The sequence below is a fragment of the Hesperophylax consimilis genome, chromosome 21, assembly GCF_061612785.1.
Source record: "Hesperophylax consimilis isolate HC1 chromosome 21, BYU_Hcon_1.0, whole genome shotgun sequence".
Classification (NCBI taxonomy): Eukaryota; Metazoa; Arthropoda; class Insecta; order Trichoptera; family Limnephilidae; genus Hesperophylax; species Hesperophylax consimilis.
In genome coordinates, this window is record NC_142856.1 from 10,126,323 (window position 1) to 10,148,360 (window position 22,038).

Consider the following 22,038-nt stretch of genomic DNA (forward strand, 5'->3'; position numbering starts at 1 on the left):
ATGGCTGGCAATATATCATCACTTTCTCCCCTGGGAACGCGACCTGGAACCCTCTGAACTGCGCGGTTTTTCAATGCGAGCTTTATGCATTTAGTTATATATAAAGAGAGTCTACATTCCTTGCAAAATCAATGTGAAATATCGTTCCTGTGCGAGAAGTAGGATGGGGGGTGTGGCGACTGTCGATGTCGCCCGAAGCAATTTTATTAAATTACCATATGGTGTGAGAAAAGATGCCACGAATTCGTTAATAAAGCCAATATAGATAGAGTCAGCTTTGGCGTTTGAAGTATGGGCCACGCATATCGGATCATTTTCCGATGTGAGATATATCGGGTCTCAGTCGGTTACAAGGGCTCGCCGGGCACAGGTCTGCGGCGATAACTTCAAAATGCCGACATGCACGCTGAGATATTGATACAATATTTTGACAATACCTGTCATCTATATGTAGGGTTTTGCCATAATCAGTAGTCGTGTAAATTGACTTACCGATGTTTAAAACTGTTGGAGAATTTGTGTGGCAAATCACCGGTCACCTTCGATACATTCGTTGAGTTCGTTCGCGGTCGGAAGGGTTTTTCTAAAACCACCCTCGCCCATTTTCCCACCCCATACAGCAGAGTGTTAATACTACTTGATGAAATTTTGCACAAATCGCACTAGGTTCTGGGCACAGACCAAACTTATATACACCTAACTTTCATATAATCTCTGGCCTAGATGGTCCGTGTAGTTTGCTCGTAGCTCGGCGACAGTCGAAACGCACTCATGCAAAAATATAAAAAACATGCTTAGATTAGAATATTTATCTTATTTATTAATTTATCTACGCCTTTAGTGTTTTTAACATAAAATCAGTTTTATTAATATACATTATTGCAGAAAAATAACATAAATAATGAGAATAATATATTTAAGACCAGTATTGATACCTACCTCGAATAATTAGCCAAAATCAACATTAAAAGGAAAATTGGGGTATTTAATATGGGAAATATTAGTTACAGATTAAATAGAATAACATTAGGGAAACCAAATTTTAGAAATTTCTGATTTGAATTTCAGTATAGAATAAATGAAAATATCCACGGAACTGAATTTATTTCCGAGCTTATGTAGCCTTTGGATTGGGGAATGAATGAAATATTAATTAATTACTATTGAGTACATGCCATGTCCATACTGTCCAGAGAGATTTATCTACATTTTCAAGCTAGAAATAAACCTCCAGCAGTCCCGTAACAAATTCAATTTTATTCTCATCAGGATATCCAGTTTTCATCCTCCGTAGCAAATGTAATTCCGGTGGAAAATCTGGCTATTCGAGAACATTCTCGCCGAGGGGCACGCCGATACCTATGTAGATTGGTACTCAACTAGTAGCTATATTTTGAGTGTGGCATTCGTACCGACGCGATGCGTAACGTAGATGCCGTGAAGATAGGTATTGAAGTAATAGGTAACTAGCTGTGCAGGATTGTTTAGAGTTATCAGGGTTTTTCAATAAGATATGTTATTTTGATATTCAAAGATACTTTTCCCGTAAAAGATCAATGGTTTTGTTGCTTGTGTGGCACGTAGCGCAGTTTTGTATAAAGTAAACGCTGTCCAGATCAATACCATCTAATTCCGGACATAAAAAATCATTAATCATCTCTCGATAGCGCAATCCATTCACCGTAACTGTTGCTCCAGCCTCATTTTTTAAAAAGTAAGGTCCAATGACTACGTCGGACCATAAACCGCACCAAAAAGTCATACTTTGAGGATAGAGAGGCTTTTCAACAATAACTCTTGGGTTTTCCAAGCCCTAGATTCGACAATTTTGAGGTGGAAATGGGCCTCATGACTCAAGATGATTTTTCGATGGAATTCTAATAATTAATAATAGTGCATTTTAATCATTTCAATGCGTTGTTTAAGCGTGTATCGTTCCATTTTTATTAATGGCGTACTTTCTACTTGTCAAATATAAAAAAATGACAGCTTCAAACGTAACATCTACCGAAACAGCGGGCTATTCAAAATAACACCTCTTATTGGAAAACCCTACAATAATTCAAATCTACAAGGAAATTATTAAATCGCAAGCCTTTGAGTGTGCAATTCTACTTCCTTTAGTGCCTTCTACTATCGGCTGTCATATGATCTTCAACGCGATGACATTTTTGCATAAAATAATAAAAAACGTATTACCTATTAATTATGTACGACAAGGACATTATCATACGTAACACAAGAACGTGCAATGAAATTAGGCTACTAAAAAAGGACAAAGCCAATACAAAAAACTGTTATAACAATTATATAAAGCAATATTATAATGCTCTGCCGGAAAAAATAATGTCTGCACCAATTGATAGATTCAAGCTGGAACCATTTTAATCAAAGGAAAATGTAATAAATTATAAAGATGTAATAATGAATCTGTATTATAAAAAAGTTGACATTTGTAAATTTGGATGTACAAATGGCTAAAATAATAAATAAATGTCACGATGCCATCTGAAAGAGTCGTTACTCAGAGGCAAACATCGGACGTGAAAAACAAGAACGTTTTTGGCGACTATTAAACTGTTAGAGTTCTCTTTCGTAGAAGAAACCGAATGCAGTCATAGTCCGATGCAAATAGGTTCGGCTTGACTTGCAGGGACGTGCGCCGAATGATTATAATAATTGGATAATTTGTGAAGCGCCGCTTTAGTGACAAATCACTTCAAGGGCGCTATACAAATATGAATTCCTAGGTTATGTACAAACAGACACAGAAAACATGCTTAACTGACAGGTCCTTCAAACAAACACACTTTTATTAAAAACTTTACGATGCAGAAAATAAAATTTCGCAGAGAAACACTTTATAGGGTGTCCGGGGGTAAAGTCCACTAACTTTGGGAGGCGATTCTACATTATTACTAAAAAAGATAAACAACTTTTTCGACACTTTTTTCCCATGCAAAAAGACATACCTACTAAAAATCCTTAGTGTGAGGACAAACTTGTAACAACGTTTGTCAACGTTGTAAATGGCCCGTTTCCATTGAAAAGCAAGTAAACAATAACATTACGCCGAGTATTTGACGTTTCAAATTATGCTACAATTCGTATGTTTTAAACCAAATTCAAAAGAGAACTGTACAAAAATTTAAAAAAATGTAGTAACGCTTTGAACGATAAAATTAATCAACTATTAACCACTTACTAATGTCATTGGTTTTGACTAATTAAATAAATTTTCAAAATGTCCACTTTCCATGTAATTTACATCATACAGCTCATAAACATAATGAATGCCTGCACATTCTTTATGGGTGAAGCCACACATTATCACACAAATAAACACAATGTTAAAAGTAAGTCTTTGAAGAAAAAACGAGCCCTGAATGAAGATGTTCTTTCAAGAAAGTGTTTAAGTGAACACTAAGATAAAGACATACTACATTAACACGTTTGGATTAAAACGATCATGTTTTTAAAGTAAAACACGACTAGATACATTAAATTATCAGATACTTTGCGAAAAAAATAGATGTTGTTGACACAAAGCGCGGCAATTTAGACTGACGGAATGACAGCGCTTGGGCGCGGAACAGTATCTTTAGCAACAGACCAATAATAATGCAAGACACACACGGCGGATCAATTTTACGTTTTTACCTGAAAAGTACCACCAAATGTAGGAAATTCGAAAAAATAATTTATCTTTTTTACTTGTACTTGAATCACCTCCCGAAGTTAGTGCACTTTACTCCCGGAAATTCTGTATTGGAAACACTAAAAATTGTATGATTTTACTGTTGCTGTTTTATCCGCCTACAATTACATGTGATGAAAGTTAGTGGCAAAAGCAGAGTTGATCTTTTTTTTTAAAGACTGGACTTTTTTAAAATATAAACATCTATTTGAATTTCTCTTTTGTTTTCGGTATGAATGAATTGATGCAAATCTTTGATGTGAAAATTGACCCATCTCACCATCGAAATGGAAATTAACTGACATCCGATCGACAGAAACTCGGCATACGGACTCGTTGTCGATGACAATGCGAATTATGTGAACTTTTGATGGCACTCACGCACATACACCCATTTTTTATTTATCCATTTTTCTATTTCTTAGATAATTGAAAATGTGTGCTGTCCGTTGTGTGGACTGTGTGGACGAAGCTACTGAAGCACAAATGGGCCTTATTTATTCCGAATTATATAATATTATGAAATATGGATTATGGAAGGTAATCCAGCATACCCCTGGGGAGAATTGGTGAAATTTTTTGTAAATTAGTTAAATTCCCCCCGATCGGGCGATAGATCTTCGATGGTCGAGGGGTAAGATCCTTGACTACCAATCCCCATATGCGCAAGTTAATTTTATTTAATTACATTGTGTTATTTCACATTTAATTAATATATTAAATTATATGTAGTAGGTATATTTGCGGCACTTTCTACAGTGGTAGACACTCTCAATATCGCCCTGGTGAAAGACCGCCATTCAGAATCGAAACGTTGTTTGAAATAGCTTTAGACATGTTTGGTGACCAGATCGGAATAGCCAGAGGTAAAATTTCGATCGCGCTGGCCTCGCTTATTATGAATATTTTTTAGATAAAACCTTTAGATTCACCTTAATTACTGTACGACACAACTTTTAACCTTCGGGGAGGTGGAAAATATTGCAATAAAAATTTCAATTACGTAAAATTAAAATTAGCTTTCGTTTTGTGAAACGAGACCGTCCATTTTCAAACTTTACTGTCAAATGTCATTTTGTTTTGTTGGTATTTCTGTTACTATAGGACGAAACGAACGGCTAGAAGTGGCTAGAAACATAATCGCGCGAGCGTTTTTTTTAATGTTAAAAAATTCCGTCAAATTAGTATTTACCTAATATGCATGCATTGTGTGCGTTGTGATTGAATTTTATTAGCTGGATTTTATTTTTTTACGTTCAAATTTTATTTAAGTAAACTATATCTGCGATGTTGAGCGGCTACGCTAAGTTTGTAATACAAAAGAAAGTGCCCCTTTTATAGCGCCTGCTCGCGTCAAGGCAAGAAAAACATCCCAGTTTTCAAGTAGTTTAGCGGCTACGCTAGGTTTGTGTAACATGGTTTGTGATTCAAAAGAAAGTGTCCCCTTTATACCGCCTACTCGCGTCAGGGCAAGAAAAACATCCCAGTTTTCAAATAGTTTAGCGGCTACGCTAGGTTTGTTGTAGTTTTATATATATATATAGATATATATTTTTTACAGATATATATATATATATATATATATATATATATATATCAAAAACCATGTTACACAAACCTAGCGTAGCCGCTAAACTATTTTAAAACTGGGATGTTTTTCTTGCCTTGACGCGAGCAGGCGGTATAAAAGGGACACTTTTTTTTTAATCACAAACCATGTTACACAAACCTAGCGTAGCCGCTAAACTAATTGAAAACTGGGATGTTTTTCTTGCCTTGACGCGAGCAGGCGGTATAAAGGGGGAATTTTCTTTTTCATCATAAACCATGTTACAAAAACTTAGCGTAGCCGCTCAACATCGCAGGAATAGTTTACTTAAATAAAATTTGAACGTAAAAAAATAAAATCCAGCTAATAAAATTCAATCACAACGCACACAATGCATGCATATTAGGTAAATACTAATTTGACGGAATTTTTTAACATTAAAAAAAACGCCCGCGCGATTGTCTCTAGCTACTTCTAGCCGTTCGTTTTGTCCTATAGTAACAGAAATACCAACAAAACAAAATGACATTTGACAATAAACAAATAAAAGTTTGAAAATGGACGGTCTCGTTTCACAAAACGAAAGCTAATTTTAGTTTTACGTAATTGAAATTTTTATTGCAATATTTTCCACCTCCCCGAAGGTTAAAAGTTGTGTCGTACAGTAATTAAGGTGAATCTAAAGGTTTTATCTAAAAAATATTCATAATAAGCGAGGCCAGCGCGATCGAAATTTTACCTAGCCAGATACATCCCAACGTTCATCTTCCCCAACTCTATCCCTACTCCATACCCTTCAGCCTCACATCATACCCCAATTAAAGATAGCAATTGGGACTCTTCTGCAGAATTCATATATTAAATAGATTTACTCTGCAGTAAGTAGATCGCGATCCAACGCTTGAGCACCTCTCCCTTGGTGCAACAGACCCCTGTAAATATATTGCAATGTACGCGATTACCGTTATTCGGGTGCTAGACAGACATATCGATCGCTGGGAGTTTAGCAGGGGTGGCGCAACGGGGGAGCTAGGGAGCGCTAGGGGGCACTAGGGGGGCTCCGGGCGGTATAGGGGACGCCGGCAGGCTCAGTCCTTAACGCCAAAGGGAAGCAGGAGAGATAGGTTCGTTGATACAATAATGCATACATACGTGCACTCACAGACACACAGACATTTTACCACTCTTACTTTTCTTCTTATGAATGACATTTATTTACTAAATGGCCGTGAGGGCTTTTACGCACCGAATAACTCATTTATTTGATGTTGGGAACGATTTACAACGTATTTCACGCTCATACCGCGAAACTTCGGAGGGGAGTTATTATTATTGACAATTTGAGACAAAAAATATTAAGGTCCCAACAAAAATGAAATTTTTTCAGTTGAAAATTATTATTATAAATAAAAGGGCAACTAAAATAATTTCACTTGAAAACATTATACATTATACAATTATTTCTTATAGGTAGGTGTCTAAAATGCACCAAAATTCAAAGCAAATTAATTTTTCCACCTTTATATAGTCCCGGCCTCTTCAACCACATTAATTAATCCTTTCCAACAGCACCTACCTTAACCGCCTCACAACGCGGCCCAGCTGGGTGACGATATATTTTCTCTGTATACTGTACATAATAAATATATGTTTAAAAAAAGGTTTTAAGGAACTGGAGTTACAGACAGACGGATTAACAACTGAAATTTGTATTTTTAAATAATTCTATATTTACACGTGCACGTGTCAAAATAATTGACCCTAGTAACCTGAGTAGTTAAAAGAAAAATTAAGCCTATTTAAAAAAAATAATAATTAAATGTAGGTCCTACATGTTTTTAAATTGTTTAAAAAACAGTTTGTTTTCTTCTGAGATTATCGTGAATTTAACCAAATCCTAGATCACCCGGAACAATGAATCAAATCGACCTCCTTCCTAACTTGTATGAAATCCTACAATAAATGTTGTTTTCATTTATTTTTCTATTTATTCTTATTTGATAATGATGAAACATTTAAATGTTGTTTTTAATTACAAAAAAATTTTGGAGGATATCATACAAGTTAAGAAGCCGATCTGATTCAGTGTCCTTGTGATATAGGAGGTTTTGATTTAAACTCCCTTAAGTTTCACGGTACGAATACGAACATGAAACACATAAAACGGGGGAATGATAACGGAAAATAAAGGCAGATACTCTGAGTATCGCCCTGGTGAAAGACCACCATTCAGTGTTGAAACTTTGCTTGAAATGGCTTTAACCATGTTTTGTGACTAGATCTGAATAGCCAGGTACTTCCCCACCTTCCTCTTTCCCTTCCCCACTTACCTTCAGCCTCACAACATCCCCCAATTGGGGATGCCATAGTCTCACTGGCTCCAGACGGGAGCAGTTGGGACTCTTGTGAGGTATTCACTATAAAAATAAAAAAATGCGGAAATACACACAAATTCAGAGAGAATGTGCCAGAGGCCTGAGTGGGTAATAGAAGATATTCATTAACCTACCTGTTACGAACACTAATAATATTGACATAGTCGGTAGTGGTGGCTAATATTTAAAGTCCTCTCACATGGCATTCCTTCAACATGTCTAATCCACCCAGTCTTTGGAAACGGAATTTTACGATGATTTAAAGTGGAGTTCTTGGTTCATGTTAATTCCATATACTCCATTAATTGTAGAGTAGGTTCAAAGATCTATCAAAGCATTTTCATTTCAAATTATCTTTCATTTAAATTTCAATGATTTGAGCTAGTCACCATGTCTCGTAACCGCAAGTAATTAACTACTGGTCTTATTTTAATTTTATTCCCTTGTGAGTGTAGATGTATGACATCTAAAAAAAGACCCTAAGAATTCCACTGTAGGTTTTAATTGGAGACGTCTAACTGGAATTCCCCTAGCGTGAGTAATTCGAAACAGTCATCAAAAAACCCCTAACGATTTTACTTACCCAAATGTAGGTACAAATATGTGTACAGTCATCAGAAACTTACTACAGTGACCCCTCGCTAAACGTATATTTTCGCTTATCCTCGTTCAAGGTATGAATTTTTTTAGGTACCAATTAAGGGCCCCAACTACTCTAAGCCAGTGGGACTATGGCATCCCCAATTCGGGTATGTTTTTAAGCTGAAGGGAGTGGGGGGTAGGTGGTAATTTCTAAAAAAACCTTTTTTTAAATTAACTAACTTCGTGCAACCATGTACGACTGTCATAATGTCGTGATGAAACAGAATATTGTCACCTTTTTTTCTGATTTGATTTTTAATCAATGACTGGTTTATTTGTCTGAATGATCACATTAATAATCTCTGTTGCTTGTTCTCCCCTTTTCTAAACAATACGAAAACAAAATTCCATTTGAATACCACAAAACAAACAAAAAGATGAACCAAGCTGGTCTTTTTTCGAGAGCGATATCCTCACTTCTCAAGGTTCTTCGATTTACCTATCTTTAAACTTTGACCTGAATAACAATTTTTAACAATCAATGGCCATAAATCGCCTTGGACTCGCCAAGGGTCTCCCTCTGGAGTGACTAGAAACATAGCAGGTGAAATTTATAAAGTTCCTAATCAAAATATAACCGGGGTGTACTGGACACCTTCGCCAGTGACATCGACTGTAAAATGCCGTTTTCCTCTCGGGGGTACCTTAAGGAAGGATTTGCAATGAAACACAACTTCGCGAATGTCGTCGGACAACCACTGGTTGGGCCAATTTTTTGCGTATTTTTGGGTTAAAATACAATTTCTACACGTTTTAATGTGGAGCGACTATTCTTATATCTAAACAAAATATTATAATGCGTCATAGCGCCGAGAATTAATTACTTAGACCAAAGTTTTGTCAATAATTCATCCTTGAATTGGCGATATGACACGTGTTAGGTGATTTAAAATCTTATTAATATGACTCATCGTGCGAGATAAGCCTCAAAGGATTCGGCATCGTAAAATGTGTGATATCCGAATATTCATTTTCTTAATTATTTAATAATTATTAGGTCCATCCATCTGCTGTCCGGTACACGGGGCATGTTGATAAATAATCAATTATTTTACAATGGGATCAATATTTTCAGAAAACAAAGAAAGTACATACAAGGTAAAAATTAGGACCTAATTTCGATTTAGTGGTTGCCCCATTAGAGAAAGATCGAGGAAGAGATCGATAAATCCGGTATGTTTATAACGAACCCCGAGCTTAGGAAACCAAGGAAAATAAGGAATGGAAAAATATTTAAAAAAATTGCTGAATTATTTATTCAAATTATAAATTATCTTAGTGTGTATTTTTCTCGCATATAAATGAGATGGTTGGACTGTCACATATTATATGGTTCAAGGTGAAAACGGGCTTGTCCTTCCATAAACGCATAAGACCCCCGCAGTGCTCCACCCCGCCGGAAGAGTTCTTGGAGCCCCAGTCGCTGTAGCCTGCCTCCGGGAGGGTCTTTCCTGAAACATCCAATCGTTTAAAGTAAATATAAATGTTTTAAAAACAAGATGCGTAAAAGATTTTCCTCAAAAAATTCTTTCATGGCACACCGATTTCAAAATTAATTTCCAATAATTGAATAGACAAAACTAGTCGCTTTAATAATGTATCGAACATGAAAACATGATATTGAACACCTGACGCTGACTCATACAAACACCTGCGTTTAGAACAGTAAACAAGTTTTTTTGTTTATTGTTATTGATGTCACAATAACGCTTGTTGGCGAAATTATAAATACCCAGTTAAAACAAAATATTAAGTCAGTCAAATTTCAAAAATAACACGAGTGGACGGAACACCTCCAGTTAAAACGCGATCTGTTAATTATAATTATAAATTCCTGAGTGTTCTGAGGCCGGCCAATTCTTCCTGGCTACCGACTGAATTAGCCATTGATGCTGACAACCTAGAGGCCCGCCAATTCTTCCCGGCTACCGACTGAATTGGCCATTGAAGCTGAAAACCTAGAAACCGGCCAATTCTTCCTGGCTACCAACTGAATTAGCCATTGATGCTGAAAACCTAGAGACTGGCCAACTTCATGGCTACCGACTGAATTAGCCATTGAAGCTGACAACCTAGAAGCCGGCCAATTCTTCCTGGCTACCGACTGAATTAGCCATTGATGCTGAAGCCTAGAGGCTGGCCGATTCCTGCTGGCTACCAACTGAACTGGCCACTGCTCCAGCAGTCGTCTACGCCATTTGCTGTATCGTATGGCGCGATGATGCACAATGTGCTCCAATCTGAAATTATCGCTGAAAGGATTCCGATTGTATCAGTTTTCTATCTGTGTTTTAAATCCCAGTTGTATTGAAATACATATAACTATTTCTTGTGAATTGGGTTGGCTGTAAAAAAATAGGAAGTACCTATAAGCTTCAACCCTTTGTACGTTCTGAATTTAAAATGTGAATTTTGATTCGAATCGTCTTTCTTTTATGATGGTTTGGATAGAACACATCACGGTGTTTTACTTAAATCATTACCCAAGTTGAGGACTGATGTGTACCGGTGCTTATTATTTACAGTCGTTTCTTGTGCAGGCAAACACGTCCCGTACAAATAATTTACATTGTCTTTAAACTTTAATAAGAAAAATATGTAGCACCTTATAAGAGCCACCCTCTGTGTAATATACAACCAGGTGATCTACACCTATTTGGGCCAATTTATTAGGCGGGTTAAGAAAAGGGCTGTAGGCATCGATTTGATATCGTGGATCTGGATGAATCAGTATTAAATGACGTAGAAACAATAAAGATGTCAAGAGTAATATTTATGCAAAAATTATTTAAAATAACCACAACAAAAACAATGCAGTGTTCACAAGAGAAAGTGAATATTATCAAGATGACTAAAAAATAATAAAATAGTGATGTTTTACCATCGATTGTCCTATGCTCTCCTGGTGTTATCAAATCATTAAAGCCCACAATAAGGTGATATTTATTAAAAAGTTCTTTCTTTGTACTGTTTTGATATTCCATGTATATGTCCATGCAGAGGTTAGCTTCTTCAGCACTGTTTAGTATAACGAGGTGTGCTTTTTCGGCTGCACACACTTTGAAAGCGTCGTTCCAGGTTCTAACGGTGGTGTGAAGCTTGTAACAGCTGCCTGTTATCGATGGATAATGTTTATACCCTGTAACAAACAAATGATATATATTTTATTTTACAAGCAATAATTATTCGCCTGAAACACTCATCCACATTGAAAAATCTCCTGATAAAAGATACATGACGCCAACGGGACTCGAACCCGTGTCCCTTCGATTTCCGGTCAACAGCTCTTAAGCGGCTTAAGCCGCCATAGCTCAGTGGTCAGAGCTGTCGACCGAAAATTGAAGGGACACGGGTTCGAGTCCCGTTGGCGTCATGTATCTTTTATCAGGAGATTTTTCAATGTGGATGAGTGTTTCAGGCGAATAATTATTGCTTGTAAAATAATTGTCACCCTTTGTGCTATGCATAAAAAAATCTTGTCTTAAAAACATTAGTTTACCAAAAAAAAAAAAAAAATTGATATATATTTTATTTATTTTAACGAATCTCTTGGCTACCGTGGTAAGATTAGATCAAATGTTTAGAAACGACGAGCCAGGCAACTACTCCCGATAGATGGAAACTTGCCAACAGAGCTAGATGTTGGACTAACCGTAGGACGCCGTTGCTTTAAGATCACACGCAGCTGTTGAAACATAATATAAAAACAACAATTTGCTTATCGACAGATCACTAGCTTTTATACATTTATGCATTATAATATTTGACTTGACAATATGTACAAAAAGGTCACTGCTTAACTGTACATTCCGGACCCGGAATGCAGCTGTTTTCTGTAGTAAAATTCAAATTCAAAAACATAATCACAAAATCTCTAACACAACTGGGTATTATTTTCATTAAGTTAGATATTTATACATTTTATCAATTGTGATGTTGAAAGGGCGACTGCGCAGTCAGCAACCATTCGCTGCAGAGCTCCTTCAAGCACTGCAACGATGTCGATATTCGAATAGACAGTGATATTTCATTCCAAAGTTTTGTTGATGAATGAATGAATGGAGAGAACAAGTAAATAGTATGTATGTATGATAATTACGGGACCACTGCAGTCTGTCAAACAAATAGGCAGTAACCTTCGAATTCATCAAACTGTACGTTTGACACATTGTAACTTCCTTCTGTTCCATATGTTCAGTAGGTATCATACGCCGATAGAGGTTAGGTTCGTACCTGGATCGTATGTTCCACAATCTGTACATGCTTTGAGAGCGCTTGGATCTTCCATTCGACTTGGAATGCTCTGCTCACACACAAAGAGAAGGTCCAGTGAGGCACATGGTACATCGTTCAACTGAAACAACCCGCGCGGGGCATCCTTGTGTTGCGAGAGCGCCCCGCAATGATCCGTTCCGCCGGAGGGGCTCCCGGGACCCCAGTCGCTGTAGCCTGCCTCTGATAGGGTCTTGCCTGGAAAATTTATATTTTATAACACTCGTATTAAAAAACATCTGTTGCGTAGTGGAAAAAATATTAGGCACATTCATTATACACGGCGTCATAAACACGTTGTACAGCAGGAAACTGGTAAATCTATATCACATTTAGAGTCGATTTTGCGTTATAAAATCTTATGATTTGAGTTATTGCTTTGGATTATATCGAGTCCGAAGTTGGAATTTTGACACCAATTTTGAAAAAATCCGTCGCCAGGGGGTTGATATCAGCTGTTTAAAGTTGAAATATAGACCTGGCTCCAAAAGTTTTGGGCTTTTTACTCGTCAAAAAAAAAAGTAAAAAAAAAACGAAAATATTTTTTTTCGGGTTCCCTGTATGGTTTAGATTCACAAGTTTCCTGATTGTACTTCGAGGTTCCGCACACCTCTTACAAACATAGAATGAAGTTATACCATGAGGTGCATAAAATAAACAAAAAAATGGGTAGATTGATGTAAGACAAATACAATCACACAAATACCAAAAATAATATATTGTTCTTACCATCGATCGTTCTATATTCTTTTGAAATTACCAAGTCATTAAATCCTACGAAAAAGTCGTTTTTATTAAAGTCACCTAGCGGTGAATCTGCACGGGCATATTCCATGAATATGTCCGTGCTGAGTTTTGCTTCATCAACGCTGTTTAGGATAACGAGGTGCGATTTTTCAGCTGCACATACTTTGAAAGCATCGATCCAGGATTTAGCGATGGTGTGGAGTTTATAACAGCTGCCTGGCTGCAATGGATATTTTTTATACCCTGTAACGAGATAATTTTATCAATAATAGCAGTTATTTTAGAAATTCACCTCACCTTGGTCTTGTACTCAGCAGCTATAATATCCCCGGAATGAGTTTGCTTATGGTTATTTGGTGCATATAATGGAACTATTGTTTATTAAAAATACTCTTTTAGGTTGTGATCCTGTCTGTAACTCCGGTTCATTGAACTCTAGAACTTAGATGGCCTTTGAAATTAAGTGTCATTTTCGAAATTGGAATTGATTGTGGAAACAATTCAGAGAAGCCATAAAGTAGGCATAATTTTTTTTTCATTAATTAATCAATGATTTTTTTTGACAGATGTTGTAATTTTTCAACTTTTTTAACGGTGTTCATTAAAAACGTATTTTTTTGTAAATTGTAGATGATGTTTGTTTTTGAAAAACAATGATCCCGAGCCAAATATATTTTTTTATTCAACTTGCGCATTCATTTTTTAAAAAATGAAAGCACATATTTTTGTTGCGTACCTGTGGGACATAGATCGCATACCGCTTGAGGTTTGCGACTTTTGGGAAAGCTTAGGCCCTTTTTCTCGTGCGATACTGTTCTCTCACATATGAACAAGAGCCTTGACTCACAGGAATGGCCGTTCAGTTTTCTACCCAAGCCTACCATCATGGTGCCACAATGTTCATCGACATTAAAGTTGTCGAGGATCCCATCATGCCATTCACAGTAGCCCGCTTTCTCCAGTGTCTGTCCTGCAATTTATATATATGGTAGAGATGGAAAATGCGTAACCCTAAGGTCTCAGGTTAATTTTCTAAAATGGTCAATTCAAGTGGGTCAAATTATAATCTTCGTAACGTACCGTCAATTGTCTTATATTGTCCCGTAACAATCAAATCATTAAATCCAATCCAAATGTTTATCCTGTCGAAGTTGGTTGCCGTTGAATTTCCGGCATACTCATAGTAAGCGTCCAAACAGCGTTTAGCCTCCTCGGCACTGTTAAGGATCACGAGATGACCTTGTTCGGCCGCACAGACTTTAAAGGCTTCGTGCCAAGACCTTGGCGTAGTTTGGAGTTTATAACAACGGTCTTCCATCGGCAACAACTTTTTGTATTCTGGAAAAAAATCGCGACATCATTACAAACCGTCTCCCCGAAAAAGATTCAATTATAACCATTTACATTTGTGTACACAAATACATTTGTGAATAACTACGAGTACATTACAAATCCTAATTGGATGGTTACCGTAGTGTAGTTTTCGATATTTCCCTGAGATGAAAAAAGACGACTAAAATTAAAAAAAAACAAAATCAACAAGATGTTCATTATGTTAATTCACGTATATGTTATAAACAGAATACACAAGCGTTTTTTGTATAGCAATCAATCTTCAAAGACATTTTAGTTTTAAACTCAAAGGGCCTTCCCAATAAACATGTTTTAAATTTTACACAACTGATAAACAACCATTTTTGATAAGTAAGGGATATGAAAAGGGATTCAACATCACGCGTCGTGGATTCACAACCACAATAGGAGCTTTGCCAACTCCTTAGCAAGGATTCCAGGCAACGCTTTTTCGTACCTGTATCGTAGGTTCCACAATCCGCATTATCTGTCAGAGTGCTGATGTCTTTCTTACAGATAAACCGGCTCGCCTCCTCACAGGGCCGGTCGGAGTACTGCCCAGTACGCAACATCCGTACGCAATCGCGTCCCTCGCCTGGATTGGGATCTGGATGGTTCAAGTATAACTCTGACGTTGGAATTTCTACAACAGATTTTTAGAGAGGAATAAGGTAAACGAGCAGCAATTGCATGTATCATTCAGGCGGTTAGATATCTGAGGTTATTTTTTTATATGTTTTTAAAACAGATCATGTTTTCTAAAGTATATTTTTTTGTTCCTGAAGTTGAATTCTTTGAAATTCAAATTTTCGATTTTTGTTAATTCTTAAAAATTTTGAATTCGTGAAATTTTGAATGTTTTGAAAATCAGTTTTTTTAAACATCAATTCAAGAAACATATACACTGCACCCTAGGCTTGTAGAAACTGTATTTAACAAGGTTGGCAGACACTTTTCGCAAAAACCTTCATCGGGCGAAAGGTACGATATTATATACCAGACATAGCATGCCCACTACACACTTCTTTTGCCCAGCACCATTATATCACGAAGGAAAACATTTCTTTAATAAATTACCAGAAGAAATCAGAAGCATTAATGATAAAAAAATTGAACTATTTAAAAAAATGTTTTGTTTCATAAACAAAAAAAAACTGATTCCCTTAGTTTCACTTGAAAATCACACAAATTATCCTACTATACCCTCCATAAGATTTTTTTTCTCTTCTTTCCAAATACAACAATTTGTATGGTTTTTAATTACGTAATTATTTTTTACTTTGTAACCAATTTGAATTATTTTTTCACAAATGTACACTCCTCTTCCATCCACAAGCAAATTTTTTTATTTTTTATTTAATATTTGAAAAAAAAATATTTTCACAAAGATAGATACAGGATATTAACAAGATATAAAACAATAGAAATTAAAGTAGCCTTTCCTCACCATAAAGAGACAATGCTCTTGTGTTTGGTGAGGGAATTCTAGTTCAATTATGTACATGTTAGTATTAAGGTAAATAAATTATTAAGAAACAACACAAGATTTAAACAATATTACTTTTAGATGTAAGTAGTGAACTTATTTTGGACTTATAATAGTTTAAGATAATTTTTTAATTTAAGGTGAAATTCCTGAATGTTTTCGATATTTTTTAAATTTAATGGAAGGTTATTAAAATAAATTATGCCTAGATAAAGATAGGTATTTTGAATGAGCATACTGTTAAATTTTGGGATTTTAATAGTTTTCTGGTATCTTGCTGATTAATGATTAATAAATGCTTTTAATGTAAGTGTAGTATAAATTAAAACAGTATTATATGTGATCATTTATTTATAAATAAATAAAAAATATATATTATTTTTGGAAAATCTAAGTTAATTTCCACTTACTTCTTTTTGTAAATACGAGTCGCATTAAAGTAGATACAATGTTGTTTTTTTAACAGTCAAAATGTGGTAATCAGTAGTGAACAGTAGAAAACAGGAGAATGCATTATTTTGCACTGGAACGACGTACGGAGTTTAAAGAATTTTTATAACAGTTACAATATAGTGTACAGGTATATAGGTAGAAAACGCCGTGGACGCCCGAGGAAAACATGGCGCGATCAAGTGAATAAATTCTTATGTATGGTAAAATTACGCATATGTAATGACCGAAGAAAGGAGTGCGAGGAGAATTGACCTCTTAATTGACTTTTTGACTTATGTTTTTTTTATCTCACAAGAACGGGTCGTTTCTACGACTCGTTCTGGAGTTCAACAATTCGGCTATGGAAAGACTTTCGTGTTTCCTCCCTCCTAAAACTAGGGTCTCATCAAAACCTAGTTTCACAACCTCATCTTCTCAAAAAAATTCCTGCACAGCATCCCCAAAGATGACATAGGCCCAGAGGAATTCATTTTTCTCTGTGCCTCCTGTGTGGAGTTGATGTTACAAAAATACTTGTTAGAATTCTAGGCTGAAATTTGCGCTATTTCGGTATAATAAATTGTATTATTTCATTTAGCCGTGATGAAAAGAGTTTGTGCTATTTCGGTATTGGGAGGGTAAGGAAATGGGGGAGAGGAAGGTGGGTAAGTACCTGGCTATTCACATATAGTCACCAAACCTGGCTAAATCAATTTCAAATGGAATTTTTCCGTTTTGTTCCGAACACAAGTTTTAATAATTAATATTTAGTATAATTAACATCGTAAATAAATCATTTTCAAATGCATTCGTAGCCGCTTGACGACACTCGTATTGCAGTCAATTCAAATCTCCCAGTGGAAAATGGGCTTCAATCTTCGATCACCCCTCTACCCCCTCTATGAGCGAACCTTGCTAAATACGTTTTCCACAAACCTTGCACGGCAACCCCCGTATTACTAGTTTTCAACAGGTTTCCCAGTTGAGACCGTTATCTTTTTACCTTTTCTGTGTCTTAGTCTATTTCATGTTTTGTTTAGATTTATTAGTATTATCTTCTTCTTCAATAAAATAAATACATATTTAATAATATCATTTTTTTATCTGTTTATTTATAAACACGTTCTCCTATGTTGTTATTATTACGCCTGACAGCAGCTGTTTCGCCTTCCGAAGGCATTATCAAACTGCAGAATTAATAGACCACTAAATACAAATTTTTTTCTATATTCCACATAGAAGAACGGGCGTTCTGGTCCAGCATATTATGACAAGTGAAGCTGCTAAATGAAATCTCTAGGTCTCTTGAAATTTTCAACACTGGCCTCGAAAGTTCTCGAGTCATTTTAGGCAAGGACTAAAAGAAGTGTAAGTGTATTATGTAAATCTGTAATACACATATACAAAAATTAAATAATAATTTTAAAAGATTTAAATACCATTGATTGCCACGTAGTTCCATTCGGTGAATAAGTCATGTACTCCAATCCACATATCGCTCGTGGTGCTGGCCATGTAAGTTAACAGGGCATTCATCTCTTCCTCAGAGGTTGGCACCACGAGCTCAGAGCCTTCCAAGGAACACATGGACACCGCCTCTCTCCAGCCCAGAGCTGCCTTATGCTCCTTGTAGAAAGCATTGAAAGCAGTGGAGTAAAAGTAATCACTTCTGAAAAATGGTTCCGTCTTCTCGGCTGATGGGACAAGAAAAAAACAATTATTTAAAAGAAAATCTATGGACGTGTGCAATGAATTTCAGATGACAGCAGAACTCCAGTGAAAGTGACATAGAGGCAGAACGGCTAAAGAAAATATAGATGAAGCACGAGGACTGGACAGTGAAGAACTTTGTTCAGGCGGTCAAACTGCATCATGAAATGTAGCACGGTGATGATGAGAAAATTGTTTAATAATGCGACTCTTATTACAAAAAAATAGAAATCACTTATGGTTACTTACCACATACACGAGATATTGTCAAACATACAAATCCTAGTACGAAGAATGTTACGCCAAACATACTATAAAATAAACTTATGCGACTGCGTATCTCTGACTAGGACAAGTCGGCGTCTCGATAATGGTGCAAATGACAATGACTTATTTCTGAAAAGACCACCGTTTATATACTGGGTTTTTATGTTCTGCGATAAACTTAATCGAAGCTAAAAATAAACAAGCGCACATTCTCATGACGACTTTATGAATAATACTAATATATTGAATTGATTGATAGCCCCGTGATCTGTTTAGACTATCTTTGAAAAGTTATATAAATTCCACCGTTTACATTTTGTGTACTTTTCATACTCGATGATATTGACGACTTCATTGTGAAATATAACCAAGATAAATCAATTCATTTATCATGTTTTTTTTATGAAAACAATCCACTTCCCTACCATTTTTTTGTCTTCAATTCTTTTTACTTTTTAAATCTACCAATTTTCATAGTGCATAGCACAATTCTTTGTTGCAAAACCTTTGTATATTTCAAAGATAAACCAAGGAAAAAAACAAAATCTCTACATGTAACATTACGAACAAGCAAAAAATACGGTAACTAGAGTAAAAAAAAAGAATTATAAGTAATCATTACAGATTGAGAAACATCTTCTCATCGTGTATGATTAAAAAAATATATCTCTACCTTGCCTAATCTATATAACAATCGATTGGTGAGGGACTTTTAAAACTAACCTCTCACCTTTAGAGAAGGTGCAGAGGTAAGTTTCGAAATTTATTTTATTATTACGCGCCTACTTTTTTGTATGAGCTTATTGTTACATTTTATTATTACAAGCCTACTTTATTTTTATGGCTTATTGTTCCATTTTATTATTACGAGCCTACTTTATTTTTATGCGCTTATTGTTGCATTTTATGATTACGAGCCTACTTTATTTGTATTGTTCCATTTTATTATTACGAGCCTACTTTATTTGTATTGTTCCATTTTATTATTACGAGCCTACTTTATTTGTATGCGCTTATTGTTGCATTTTATGATTACGAGCCTACTTTATTTGTACGCGCTTATTGTTGCATTTTATTATTACGAGCCTACTTTATTTGTATTGTTCCATTTTATTATTACGAGCCTACTTTATTTGTATGCGCTTATTGTTGCATTTTATGATTACGAGCCTACTTTATTTGTACGCGCTTATTGTTGCATTTTATTATTACGAGCCTACTTTATTTGTATTGTTCCATTTTATTATTACGAGCCTACTTTATTTGTATGCGCTTATTGTTGCATTTTATGATTACGAGCCTACTTTATTTGTACGCGCTTATTGTTGCATTTTATTATTACGAGCCTACTTTATTTGTATTGTTCCATTTTATTATTACGAGCCTACTTTATTTGTACGCGCTTATTGTCGCATTTTATTATTACGAGCCTACATTATTTGTATGAGATTATTGTTGCATTTTATTATTACGAGCCTACTTCCGATTCGATAAAACATATCTTTTACTGCCCACTCGCTCCATTTTCCGTGATATTCCCATAAAACGTATTAAATAAGTCGTAGCCCCCACCTTCTATGTTCTATATTCTCTACGGTGTGATATCTACAATTCACGTTGGATAGATATTATAATTGGAAAGCCTTCATCAGAAAAGTTGATAGCTTTTACCTCCGATAGGATTAAGTCGCTTTTGATATTTGTTAATTGGTGTAGCTCTTGTTGCTGTCGGGGAGCTAACGTAACAAGTGGAAGAGAAGATAGAAGGCATAGAGATGTAGAAAGCCGATTAAATTATTTGTTTTGTGTTTATACTTATAGCGTCTCACACTTCACAAGAGAATTTAAATTTATTTGAATGTTAAGTTGCTTTCCTCGATCAAAGAAAATCAACGCAATCAATTTTTATTTTATTTGACTGTGTGTTGAACCTTCCTCCCCAGGGACTGGAAGCAACCGCGCTAACAAATGAGCCAAATCCCGGCTGGGTATAACCGACATTTATTTTGTATATTACCCGTTATATCATCTAATTTCAGAGAAATGCGTATTACCACTAATATATAGAATGCATTTTCATCGATAACGAGTCTATCTGCCGAATTTCAGCTCGATCGGATGTCTGTAAATGGGTTAATTTCCACTTCATGACCGAAGAAAGAATTTTAAGGAGAATAGATCAGAATGGTAGCAGAAGTCGGGGACGCCCGAGGAAGACATGGCACGACTGAGTGAATCAGATACTTCAGTCGGGCCATTTCAAGAGTCAGAATAATAGAAGAGTATGTATGAGACGATGTATGAATGTGAATGAGGCAAGGAGTGTGTGCCAAGACCAAGTTGTTTGGCATTCCTTTCTTTCTACCTACCCCTTTAGTTAGTACTAAATTACATAAATTTTCATTGAAGTATTATACTTCATTCTTGAATAATACCAATTCTGTTTTTTTTTTGTTTTATTCTTTGGAAATATTTAATCCTTTTGTAAATATAAAAGAAAATAGAGTATGTATCTCTTAATGATGAATTAAGTTTTAATTATTTCAATGTATTATCTTTGAATACTTGTAATATTTAGTCTATTTTATAGACGTCTTAAATTTTTTGCACTTAATTATTTGCTAATAGAATGTAAGATGTTTTTTTCAAAATTACTTAAAATCACTAATGGTGATAATCTGGCTTGTAAATAACACAGATCATCAGGGAATATTTTCATTCCCTATGAGAAAAAAAATGGATTGATCAATGAATTCACTCTGCAGGAGAAGACAACTTATAACCAGCCACCAAATACATATAAACAGAAAGACTCACCAGAGAATCCCACTTGCAATGAGTTTTGTTCCTTGATCTTCAATTCTGCGGCAGACGGCAACTCAGCACAAAATATATTTGAATTCCATAGACATATGAATATTAGTAGACCTGCCCTAAGTGATTAAAAGCGTATTATCCCCACTCCCCATACCGGTTCCATTGAGCCGGCTGGGCTCGCATATGGCCTCAAGTGAAATTTGAAAACGTGACGTCATCATTCTTGTGCGAACTATGGTCGAGGCATCATCGGTTCATTTTACGAAATAACACGGCAAAATGTTGACTTGTGCTATGAAAACTTGTAAAAATAGATGTGAAAAAGAGAATAAACCCAATTGTCGTATTACATTCCATAAGTAAGAATTATTTTACTTTATTTTAAGCTTATTCACACCGTATTATATGGATCAGTTTTAGAAACATATATTATCACATCACAATGTAGCGATTCTCAAGTATGCTCATCGTTGTTTACTGGGGTAAGTAAATTATGAGACATTTGTAAAAGTGTCTTAACTAAATACTCTGAAACTAACTACGACTCTGAAAATAGAAGCTGCCTTACTTTGCCGAATTTGGACTTCGCAAATTAGTTCATAACGTGGCGAGTAATTTGCGCTCCCATGTAGAAATGTCTATTCATTGAAAAGCAGATTTTACTTTTAAGAACTAAATGGTGATATTATAA

General features: G+C 35.5%; 1 protein-coding gene across 2 annotated transcripts; it reads right to left on the reverse strand.

The window, feature by feature from the left end:
• Nucleotides 1-9,490: 9,490 nt before the first annotated feature.
• On the reverse strand, nt 9,491-18,635 carry LOC149413600 (C-type mannose receptor 2-like). Of its 2 annotated transcripts, XM_089644758.1 has the most exons (9): nt 18,513-18,635; nt 17,993-18,247; nt 15,093-15,278; nt 14,363-14,620; nt 14,019-14,252; nt 13,265-13,525; nt 12,497-12,733; nt 11,145-11,402; nt 9,491-9,714 (listed from the first exon to the last, which is right to left on the reverse strand). In XM_089644758.1, the coding sequence occupies exons 1-9, from the start codon at nt 18,571-18,573 to the stop codon at nt 9,539-9,541; spliced, it is 1,926 nt and encodes a 641-aa protein (XP_089500884.1). In that variant the 5' UTR covers nt 18,574-18,635; the 3' UTR covers nt 9,491-9,538. The 2 variants fall into 2 exon arrangements, with proteins under 2 accessions (XP_089500884.1, XP_089500883.1); XM_089644757.1 differs by lacking the exon at nt 9,491-9,714 and having other exon boundaries at nt 10,663-11,402.
• Nucleotides 18,636-22,038: the final 3,403 nt, after the last annotated feature.

Excerpts from the sequence above, each read along its gene's own strand:
- LOC149413600 (XM_089644757.1), bottom strand. The coding sequence starts at position 18,573 with ATGTTTGGCGTAACATTCTTCGTACTAGGATTTGTATGTTTGACAATA. Across the intron at positions 12,734-13,264 it reads AGAATATAGAACGATCGATG|GCAAGACCCTATCAGAGGCA; the intron begins GTAAGAACAATA and ends TAAATTTTCCAG. Across the intron at positions 11,403-12,496 it reads TTGTGGAACATACGATCCAG|GGTATAAACATTATCCATCG; the intron begins GTACGAACCTAA and ends TGTTTGTTACAG.